This window comes from Aquarana catesbeiana, linkage group LG04 (assembly GCF_042186555.1).
Source record: "Aquarana catesbeiana isolate 2022-GZ linkage group LG04, ASM4218655v1, whole genome shotgun sequence".
In the NCBI taxonomy this organism is placed as follows: Eukaryota; Metazoa; Chordata; class Amphibia; order Anura; family Ranidae; genus Aquarana; species Aquarana catesbeiana.
Genome location: NC_133327.1, coordinates 312,562,833 through 312,575,101, shown reverse-complemented (window position 1 = coordinate 312,575,101; position 12,269 = coordinate 312,562,833). Strand labels below are relative to the sequence as shown.

General features: G+C 37.7%; 1 protein-coding gene across 4 annotated transcripts in view; it reads left to right on the top strand.

Moving 5' to 3' along the window:
- Positions 1-5,115, top strand: part of COL12A1 (collagen type XII alpha 1 chain) — a 264,287-nt gene extending 259,172 nt beyond the window's left edge. For 3 of the 4 annotated variants that reach the window (XM_073626810.1, XM_073626812.1, XM_073626811.1), the window contains 2 exons: positions 1,157-1,327; positions 4,147-5,115. In XM_073626810.1, coding sequence (XP_073482911.1) covers positions 1,157-1,327; positions 4,147-4,316 — 341 coding nt within the window. In that variant the 3' untranslated portion in view covers positions 4,317-5,115. Of the gene's footprint in view, positions 1-1,156; positions 1,328-2,985; positions 3,281-4,146 lie in introns of all 4 variants that reach the window. The other variant, XR_012243891.1, reaches the window with a different exon arrangement.
- The last annotated feature ends 7,154 nt before the right edge of the window (positions 5,116-12,269 follow it).

The window sequence follows — 12,269 nt, the reverse complement described above, 5'->3', positions numbered from 1 at the left end:
GTGAGTGTGTTTATGCAGCATAGAAAGAAGAAAAAACTTTAATGGCATATTATATTTTTTTTTTGTGGGTGGTGGTTCTTAAAGTACAGTTTTTAAAGACTGGTATTCAGAATTGTAAGTGTTTCACATATATTTTCCAAGTGTGTAATTCAAAGAGATGAGTTCTAAAAGGAAAAGGTTACCTGACTTTTCATCTGAATAATCAAAAAAGAAATTGGCTCTATTTTTCTTATTTTACTTTAATTTTAGGTGATAGGTCAATAGTGTGAGGTCTTGTTAGGGTAAGATGCTTTGTTATGACATGTTCTAATCTTCTACTGTGCTCATTAATATATGTTCCTTTTTTCATGGCCACCAATGTAATACTTTGCTTGATGAAGTCATCTGAACCAAATGTGCTTTGCAAAATTAAATGTGGAACATTTAGTAAGGAGCAGATGTATAGTTTTACTTCTAAACCTGTATTTCTCTGTGTGCTTTTCAACTGTTACTGGATAACATACAACTTTACAAATAGTACTCCATTCTAAGCTAACAGTCCCCTAATCTATTACTTGTTGTATTCACTGATTATCTGAAAAAGTCTGGCAGGATAGCTTTCAGGCTGTTTCTGTATTTAATTTGTAGTTAAAACACAGTTTTTAATTACACAATGTACAAGACGCTTGCAACAATTTTATCCTCACTTGATTTAAGATTTACATTTTAGCTAACCATAATAGTACTGGTTCCAAAAAAAACATTACTTCATTTGCCCTTGGGACACAGAGTAGCAGATTTGATGCACAAATACATTTCAGTTAGACTGCTGTGTGCTTTAGCATGTGGTAGTTTCCCTAAAGGTCATTATATTTTAGATGTGGAAACAAGGAATTATTTAATGTTTTTAAGTTGTCCTGTCTTGCCAGATCTGATCCTGAGTAAAATAGACATTTTGTGGGTGCAGTGAAAAAATAAGTATAGCCAGAGATTTCAACATGTTTTGGTTAATTTGGTGGTGTCTTCATTAACAACACATGCAGATGCTGACGTTTATTGCCCTAACATTGTACAAGTATATGTCTAGACAGTTTCAGTGCCAGATGAATTATTAGTTGTAGTTTAAAACAATAGAAAACAAACCTTACAGAATTTTGTATTTCTGTTCTTAAATCAGGACCACCAGGTGAATCCAGAACTGGACCACCAGGGTCTACAGGCTCTACAGGGCCTCCAGGACCTCCTGGCCGACCGGGTAACCAAGGAATTAGGGGTCCTGTTGGTCCATCTGGGTATTGTGATGCTTCATTATGTGCAAGTATTCCTTACAATGGCCAAGGATATCCAGGTATGTTACACATTATATTGTCTTAATGGTTTGTGAGGCTATCAAGATATAGTATGAAGTTAATTTCTAAACAACTGATTGTTGAATATAATGATTTTGTTTTGTTTTTCATTGCTTACTTTAATATATTTATTGCTCCATATTAATTAACAAACAATGCATGTAATAATTAATAGTGAGTGTAAATTACTTTAGGAATTAATTTATTCATTTTATTTGCAGCACATTTATCATAAGATAAAAATATATTTGCTGTCTCTTTGATTTTATTAAAATATATAGCCTTAGGATGGCTATAGATGGTTTGATATGCTGCTTGGTCAAGTTACTTAAACCTAAATGCCTTTTAGAAGGAAACCTCTTGAAAGAAGTGTCATGGCTGTCATTGCTGACCTCCTTCTTGGATGGTGGACTCCTTCTTAAAATGTTAGATGCCTGGCTGTCCCTGGCTCCATTATTTTCTGGTCAAGAAAAATCTTGCAGTGAGTTAAATCTACATATTTCATCTGGGTTAGTGGCTCAGAAACAGAGGATTAGTATAACAATCAAGGAACTAAAATTTTTTTTAGTAATGACAGCCCCTATATATATATTACGGTAGGCGTTTCCTTTAAGGTGGAAAGAGATTTGTCCTTGTTTGTTATATATACATGAGACTATGCAGCCATAGACATGGTATGAGCATCTACCTGTGCAGCTGCAAACACATACAGTATATATACTCTATACAATTTAGACATATTTAATATAAAAAAAAAGTTCAAATGGCACACCCTTTTCAGCAATTATTTTAATTAAAATGATATTATCATTTTAAAAATAATCTGTCTCCTGTCACAGCAATTCTTACAAGCAAAACTTTACCGCCCCCCCATTCCTACTTGTCACGTTTCAGATGTTATATTTACATTAAAAAAACATTTATTGCATGTCATCGCTACTCAACACTTCTTCAGTGCATGGGTCACATACGCTGTTCTTATCCCATCAACCACTCCTGACATAGACCAGCCTGAGGGACAAAGGTCTGGTTTTCCCTATACATTAAGAGTGACCACCCACCAAAAGAAAGATCAGCACGGAGACAGATACAGTATAGTCTTTACATGCTGGATGACAAGGTTGCATACCATTTGTAATGTTCTACTGCAATCTATTCAGATGATAATAATAATATTTCACTATCTTTTCCTATTTGTGACTATGAAAAACCAAAAAATACATTATAAAGGTCTCTCCTGTCTCGTCTGTTTTTTCAGAGAGCAACAAAAATACAACTATTAGCTAGTGAGACTGTCAAACATGGTTATGGGCAATCGCATGGGGTGGGGGGCTTAACAGCAAGCTCCAACAGCAGTATTTTTGTTTTATACACAAAGGAAGACATGTTACTGTGAGGTTAGCAGCTGATGTCCAGCATAATTTTACTAGTCTCCTTCTATCTCATTCCCTGGTCAATGCACACCCCAAAACACCACCTTGTCTCCAAAAATATACATGCAGAACAGAAAAAACATGGCTGCAGAAAAACATATATCAGTTTCTTGGTGTTTTATATATGAGTCCTTGAACTAAAGTCTGTACTGTATTTAGGTGGAAAACAATGTATTGTGCATCTCTTACTTTTAAACACTAACAACATATTTGACCTGTTACAGGTTCCGGCTAACACATTTTAGTCTCCAGTGCTGCTTACAGTTTGAATTGATGAAAATCGTGTTTCTGAGATGTTTGCGCACGTGCTTACTCTGAAATGATTTTTTTGGGAAATTTCACCATGGATATAGCTAATGACTTGTATTGCCATCACAAAAAGGGGACTATTTTCTATACTAACAACGGAATGGAAACCAGGACAGCGATGTCAGCTTACAAAGCCTGTTTGCATTTCTCTAGTGAAAAAAAGCCATGTCAAGTATGAGAACAGAATACAGGGCCTCAGTTATATGAGAGGTCAATATAATTACTAACTACTGTATCTGAAGTAGCCCTTCTAAATAGAGATTTAACATATGGAAATAGAAATGATTTATGTAAATAATAAACTAATTGTGGCTTGTAAATGATTTGTATGACAACGTATCCACTAAAATCAGTTAACATTATTTTACATGATGCTAATACATTAAAGCCTGCTGCTTGCTATCTGCTAAAATAACCATTGACCCTTCATCCCTTTGAAAGTTCTACGGTGCTACTGCCTCTCAGGCAAGACTGAGTAATGACATAACCTCTAAAGCATTTAACTTTGTATGTACCTGAACATTATAATATATAATGATGACCTAATGACAATGCCTCTAGCATTATGTATTACATTATTTATTATTGCAGATTAGATTCAATCACAATAATTTACTCATAAATTATTTCAGCTAACATGCACCATGTTCCGTGAAAAACAAAAATATTGAATTATACAATGTATAATCCAATACAAAATGCATTTTATTATACAGTGTGTAATCTTTTACTAAAATATCTGTCCCTAATTGATAATACACTGACTTTTAACTATCAAATAATAAGACAATATTATGAAATGTATATAAACTGTGAAACACAGCACAATCAAATGCATTTTATGTCTTGAGGTATCTGCAAGCTATATTTAACTAGCTTGCATATACCTAATAATGTAGAACTAAACAGCTAGCTAATCTGATATCATATATAGGTACATCTATATATATAGGTTTGTGTATATATAGAATGCCATTATATATGTAGACATGTATGTAAATGTATCATGCAATATGTCCATGGCTTAATATCATGAGATAATTATTTTGTTCAATCGGACAAATATTTTTAACCAGAACCTTATCAACCTGAAAGTGGACCAATTGAGCCTGACAGTCAACCCTACCTAGTCCAAATACCACCAGAAAGACCAGATGATGAGGACTATGGACATGACATGCAGCCAGAATATGCTGAACATATGCGATGGAGAAGATCCCTAAGAAAGAATATAGTGAAATCATAAAATGTTTTATATTTAATACTCTATATGTGTCATTACTTGGTTACAACAGTCAAACAATGCACGTCGGAGAGTAAGTGGATAGGCATGCTTTCCAATTTCCTTACAGGATACTGCTATCAAGAAATGCACTTGCCCATATGTACACATACCTTGTTTATGTTCATGTTGCGATTAGTAGATCTCACCGTAGAAACAGTATGATGCTTCTTATCCCATGCGTGTCTAAATGCTTGTAAAATATGTTGTGCTTTTGCATTTTTCCAAATGTGTGAATAAAGATACAAAATTTTATAGAATGTTATATAGCAGAAACTTATGTCACATTCCTGCTTCTTAGACCATGCTGCCAGTCCTAGAATGCTCTTTAAACAAACCATTTCCCTTGTACAGCATGTACCCATCTACTCACACCTGCATTATACTTTGTAGGGAATATACTGCTTTTTGTACGCTGCCTCCTTTAAAGCATCCAGAAACCTTTCAACATAGCTAAACATAGTGCACCTGTTGGGTGCAGGTTTATATTGTAGACACATTAACAGTTACATGTATGCCAAATTGCAGTCAGTCCTGCAGAAAATGGAATTGCATGTTTGTGCTGTATATTTAGTATGGACAATTTTCAGAATATAGTGTTTCTTAGTTCTCAAAGCAGTTTGAAATAACTTGCAAGACTATGAAAATAGATTTGCTGTCTAAAAATTTTTAACTGCAAATTGTGAATTTCACTGCCTTATATTTTTATTTATTTCTGAAACAAAAGAGGCGTTTTTTTTCAATAAAACTACTGAAAACAAAAGTATTTGGTTTTATTGTGTTCTTTAAATAAGACAGCATATTAGTGATGGTCATGTACTGCACGCATTAACCATGTGTACGCTTTATGAACCATATTCTTCAACCATTTATATATCGTTCCAGTGTAATAAGTGAGATCAATATCTAAGAAGTAGTAGACAAAGTAGGGAGAGCTAACACACATATTGCAAGTACATGGTTTATTACAGTACATGTTAATGTTACAACTTACAATTTAAAGTCCTTCAAAGAACATGCAGATTTATGGATTATTTAAACAGAATAAGGAAATACCCTAGCATTATGTTTTAGGCTTATGTCAGAAAACCAATGGAAAACTGTGAATTATACTATATACTTAAAATTTAACTCCTGGCAAATAGTCAAATACCCATTATAAAATGTAAATGATGACCATTTATCCTGCTGGACGATTTGTACTTCTGTACAGCCAATCTTGTGATTTCTACTGTACATCTTTGTCACAAGGCAAAACCATGCAGGTGTTATACTTATTTCCGGTTCAGCAATTCAGCTTCCTATGTCACGTCTCCAACTCCAGTTTGTTAAATAGACAATGAATCAGCATTCCCACCTCTGTCCAGTCAGTAGAATAGCAATCCAAGAGGCACAAAGACTGAACTGGGAAGTAGTATAGCTCTACCAGAAAGATGATGAATGATCACAGCTATACAGTGGGGCAGAGGAGTGTACACTCACAATGTTGCATGAACAAGGTTATAAATTGGGTGGCGGGCAAAACATTAAACATGTATTTACCTAGTTGCTAGGAATTGCATGTAAATCATATAAAAACTACATACATACTGAATTAATATGCTTGTATTTAGAGTTGGGCATTAAAAAGGCACACAATGTCACAGAGTGTGCAAAATATCCAACCTTCTTACAATGATAAAATGAAACATACTGTTATGAATTACCTTCTCATGTATTAAAAATATATAATATTGGTAAGGGAGCAAGTTCCAGACAAATGATATCTAATTATTATTGCTATCACTCATGGCACAAACCACTTGCATTTTATACAGTATAAAGGCTGTTTAGTATATGGGTTTTCTAGTAAGATATTTTTCTGTAGTTTGAAATAACCATGCCTAAAATTATATTTTACATTTTTTTTAATGATAAGCCTTTATTTTTTTAAAACACTGAAAATTTGGGTGCTAGCAGAAATTAAATTATTTTATTCACCAATCATTAGTGGATACATTCTTAAAGGTTTTTGAAGGTATCCACATGCATAAGATATTCATCTTCTGATACTCCTGTGACTGCCAGACATATACTTTAGCCACTTGCCGACCGGCTCATCCATGGCTAGCGTGCCCTTGGGTCCCGTGGCCTCGATGTCTGCTGGCCTGCGATTGTGGAACGGAGAGGCAGAACGTGGAGATGCCTATGTAAACAAGGCATTTCCCTGTTCTGCCTAGCAACATGACAGGGATCTACTGCTCCCAGTCATCGGGAGCAGTGATCTCTGTCATGTTCTAGTGAGCCCATCCCCCCTACAGTTAGAACACACCCAGGGAACACACTTAACCGCCCCCTAGTGTTTAACCCCTTCCCTGCCAGTGAGATTTACACAGTAATCAGTGCATTTTTATAGCACTGTTCACTGTATAAATGCCAATGGTCCCAAAATAGTGTCAAAAGTGTCCAATCTGTCCACTGCAATGTCACAGTCACAATAAAAATCACAGATCACCGCCATAGCTAATAAAAAAATAATAATAATAAAAATACCATAAATCTATTCCCTATTTTGTAGACGCAATAACTTTTGCACAAACCAATCAATATACGCTTATTGCGATTTTTTTTTACCAAAAATATGTAGAAGAATACATATCGGCCTAAACTGAGGAAGAAATTAGTTTTTTATATTTTTTTGGGATATTTATTATAGCAAAAATTTAAAAATATTGCTTTTTTATCAAAATGTTCGCTCTTTTTTTGTTTATAGCGCAAAAAATAAAAACAGCAGATGTGATCAAATACCACCAAAAGAAAGCTCTATTTGTGGGAAAATTTTGTTAGGGTACAACATCGTACAACCGCACAATTGTCAGTTAAAGCGACGCAGTGCTGTATCGCAAGAAGGGCTTGGTCAGAAGGGGGGTAAATCCTTCCGGGGCTGAAGTGGTTAGCAGACACCATTGACATAATTCTTACAAGGAAAATATCAGCAGGATTGGTTTAATCACTCATTGAGGTTGGTCACCATTTTTCTGAAATATAGGTTAAAAACCTGTCACTGAATTTACACTTTTGTTAAATGTTTTTAATTTATTTTTTCCCTAATTTTGTTGCTAATTGCATTCTGAAATATTGGGTTTCAAAGTCCAAGTTATAACCCTTGCCAAAAACCTTGAGGGGGTCTATTTTCTAAACAGAGCCATTATGTACACAGCCACTGTAAATGCAGACAGGTGCCAAAAGTCAGCATGCCAGTTTTCAGCCAATGAGAGATAGAATGCGCTTCCTTGTTTCTGGGTCCTGCCATGTTCACACCATGTGATTAAAACATACTCATTTTATGTTCTCATGTATAAGAGTAGTTAGCATTTTATAGCATCATTACTTACTTATATACATAAGAAACTGAAAACAAAACTAGAAACAACAATTATTATTTATTTTTTATTTTTGCTGTAACTTCAAGTAGCCCTAATTTAAAAAATATAAATTAAAAATGTAAAAAAAATACCTAATCTAACATTTTAGTTTTCTGTTCAAAAATGGTGCTGTTCAATATATTTTTAAAGAAAGGGCCTTTGTTGTCATGTCATAGTGTGAGAAAAAAGCTTAATGAGGAAAATCAAATGCATACACCTTTGTTTTTCACACCATATACAGTATTTTCCCCATAACGTAAAAAAAACAAAACAAAACAACAATTTGATATTGTTTGATTCCAGACAAACTGAAACATTTATTTATGAAAAAAAAAAAAACAATGTGCCTCATATTTTATATTTTAATGTGGTCGAAATCACCAAAATTCTCTTTTTTTATAATTTTCACAATTTTTTTTCTCTCATTACTAAAAAAAAAATAAATATATAATTTAAAGTATTATATCAAAAACAAGTACTATCTGTCTCAAAAAAACAATGTCAAGATTGGTTATGTCGACTGCAAAACAAAGCAGCAATTGTAAGATGATCAGTCATATATCCAAAACCTGACAAGCCCTGAGACTCAAGGGGGTTTACAGGATAAAAGTGCTGGGACTCAAGTGGTTAACACATCTGCCAATGACAACATCATAGTGGTTTTCAGCCTCTGTCTGCAGCATATCAGACATGGTAAATGTAAGATCCACAAGTATGAGGAGACATATGGTTGTTCACCAAAAAAGCTCAGCACATGAATGATACCAATCAGCAAAAAAAGGCCTGTACTCCTCCTTCCCACTCCACCCTTTAAACCTCCCCTCTACTACACAAGCATCTCCACCTGTATTCACTGCAACATCTACTGCCTTAAGCAATAGGGATGAAAGTCTGACAGGGAGTTTGATAGGCCTTCATTGTACCAAATCAATAAGGAAAGAGGGTCAGCATGGGGCCATCAAAGGTAGGCCAAAGCATAGGCTTCAACTGTGTCATAAGTTTACCAACCTCAAGTTGCACTTTAATCATTTAGTAAATATCTTACCATGTAACTGTGGTTTGCCTGCATTTTCTGCATTCATCTGGTTAAATGTGCTTCTTTTGGTGTGTTTTAATGGTATCATTGAAATACACCAAATAGTATCATAATATTCTTAAAAAAATGAATACATTTTTATTTTTGGTTTTAATACCATGTAAGACCTCATTAACATGGGGTTTTCAATCTGTACACCCATGCAAAGGCTATCTTCAGCCACCTGGGATGCACAGGTGATCCATACGGGGCATGCATGCAGCCTGTTGAACTCAATGACAGGCGGCCAGCTGCATGGAACACTGCATGGAATCTATATCCAAAGCAGCTGAAGGCTGCCTTCACACAGATATATGGATTGGTATGTCAGTGTGAATGAGGCCTTAAAGGTGTGGGGCTGCACTTGTTTTCTTTTTGTTATTCCCTTTTTTCACCTGTTAATCCAGCCAGTGGGGGTTATTTACTAAAACTGCATTCTATGCAGAGCTGCACCAGATTTTTCACTCTCCAATCAGCTTCTGGGTTTAATTTCCAAAACTTAATTAAACAAGCTGATATTAGAAGATGATTGACTGCCATACTCAGCTGCAGGAGCTTCTAAGTGCACCATTTTCCCCCAATAAGCCTGGGTTTACACTAATGCGAACACAGACATCACATGTGATTCACGCCGCATTACTGTGCTGATCACATGCGATGTCTGTACAATGCCAATACAGTTGTATGGCTGAACTTGCATTGGATTTACACGAAAAGGGCACAGGAACCTTTTTTCGCCGCACTGGAATCGAATCACATAGGTGTTCTCACTGCGATCTGCAAACTGTTGTGGGCGTGTCATTAACTTTGTATTGTCACCCGCAGCGGTTCACAGAGGGCAGTGTGAATTGCCTGCGAGGGAGATGCGGGAACCGGCACTGGAATCTCGCTGGTTCCCGCATCACAATAGTGTGAACCTAGGCCAAGTCTGTTATTTTTCAACTGGCCAAAGCTGTCCAGACAAAGTAGCAGTTAGAGGTTTGAGACAAACCATTTAACCATTGACAGGGGTTCTAACAATGCTTAACATTTATATAAATCCTTTATCCCAAATGTAAAAAAAAAGTTGCTGTAACTGCTTCTAAGGTGTTAATTGGAGTTTGGCTTTAGTTTGTTAGTCACGTCCATCTAAATCTGTAGTCTAACACCCTCCCACCAGATTAATAATGTTGCTGTCCAAAGGTATCTGCTTTATTACTTAACCCAGAACGCTGACATCCTAAAGCCTCGTACACAGGGTACGATTGTTGGCCAACCGAGCGTCTGATTTTTGTCAAAAGGGCGTGTGCCAGGATTAAGGATGAACAGAGTATTGGTAACTGTAAGCGCAAACACACAAGTCCATATATAACAGGAGATATAAAGGGCTGAGCAACTTAGTCCATAGGGGACAGGCTGGAAGTTCAAGGGTTAAGTGGTAACCGGTAATGTAATGGTTAAAGTAGGCTGGTAGGCTAGGCGGCTGCTGTCCTCAGAGAGCTGGCTCTCTGATGGATGAGAGAGGGGTAGAGAAAGAAGCGCCACCTGAGTGTAGTATTAACAAATGATGTTTAATGACACCAGGTAAAAACACACTTACAGGATAAAAACATATAAAAGGCTCATCTGTATAGGTATGTGGTCCTCGGTGTTCCCTCTGATCCTGTAGTGGTGACGCTGCAGGGATGCTGGGCTGCAGAAGGTGGATTACCAGCCGGGAGCTCCTTCTGTGGCCATCAGGAAGAGACTATGGGCCAGCGTGGAGCGCACGTGGAGCGTGCATGACGTCACAGGTCATCCGTCTGCTTCCGGGTTCGGTATCCAGGGGAGGGATCGTCCAGGGAGGAGGGCTAGCAGGGAGGTTGAGAGAAGGCTACGCGCTCGGAGTCACTGCTCCTTCAATAGGCCTCATTAAAGGAGCAGTGGCTCCGAGCGCGTAGCCTTCTCTCAACCTCCCTGCTAGCCCTCCTCCCTGGATGATCCCTCCCCTGGATACCGAACCCGGAAGCAGACGGACGACCTGTGACGTCATGCATGCTCCACGTGCGCTCCACGCCGGCCCCTAGTCTCTTCCTGATGGCCACAGAAGGAGCTCCCGGCTGGTAATCCACCTTCTGCAGCCCAGCATCCCTGCAGCGTCACCACCACAGGATCAGAGGGAACACCGAGGACCACATACCTATACAGATGAGCCTTTTATATGTTTTTATCCTCTAAGTGTGTTTTTACCTGGTGTCATTAAACATCATTTGTTAATACTACACTCAGGTGGCGCTTCCTACTCTACCCCTCTCTCCAGGATTAAGGATGAGCTCAGGCGTGTTCACAAATAGCACGTGCAAAGCCCGCCAGGAAGTCGGCACTGCACAGCACTAATCACAGGCAGTAAGACATTTCTCGATCTCTGCAGCCGCGCATCGTGTAAATGTCTCACTGCCTGTGATTAGAGCTGTACAGTGCCAACTTCCTGGCGGGCTTTGCACGTGCTAGTTGCAAACACGCCTGAGCTCATCCTTAGCCAGGATCTTCTCTTGTATACTAACGTAGTAGTGTAGTGACGTACTACGAGGAATTTCAACTCTTGAGCGCCATGCTTTGGGCCCCTTCTGTTAATTTTGTGTTTGGTGAGCATTGATTCCGAGCATGCGTGTTTGTACTTTCGACTTTTGTGTGACAAATTTGTGTATTGACCATATGAAAATCAGGCGTCGAGCCGCTGTCCACTGAAAATTTACTAGCCTGTCATCCAACATTTGTTGGCCGAAAATTGGACAACAATTGTCAAAAGGAGCGTACTAACGGTAAGAATTTAGGACAACAGTCTGTCAACAGACAATCCCCTTCCAACAATCGAACCATGTGTACGAGGCTTTAGAGAGGAAGTGTGTTACTGGCTGGATCAACAAGTAGAATAAAGGAAAAAAGAGTAAAAAAAAAGAAAATGTATGCGGCCACCACATCTAAGGATTGGTAAGCTGAAATATACAGTGCCTTGAAAAAGTGAGGTGTGAAGAGGTTCAACGGGGAAGTGCCGATGTAAACAAGGCATTTCCCTATTCTGCCTTGTTTCATGACAGAGATCCACTGCTCCCTGTGATCGGGGGCAGTGATTGATGTCATGTCCTAGGTAGCCCCTCCCCCCACAGTTAGAATCACTCCCTAGGACACACTTAACCCCTTCATTTCCCCCTAGTGGTTAACCCCTTCCCTGGCAGTGTCATTTACACAGTAATCAGTGCACTTTTATAGCACTGATCGCTGTATAAATGACAATGGTCCCAAAATAGTGTCAAAAGTGTCTGATGTGTCCGCCATAATTTTGCAGTCACGATAAAAATCACAGATCGCCGCCATTACTAATAAAAAAAAATAATAAAAAAAGGCCAAAAAACTATCCCCTATTTTGTAGACGCTATAACTTTTGCGCAAACTGATCTATGTACGCTTATTGCAATTTTT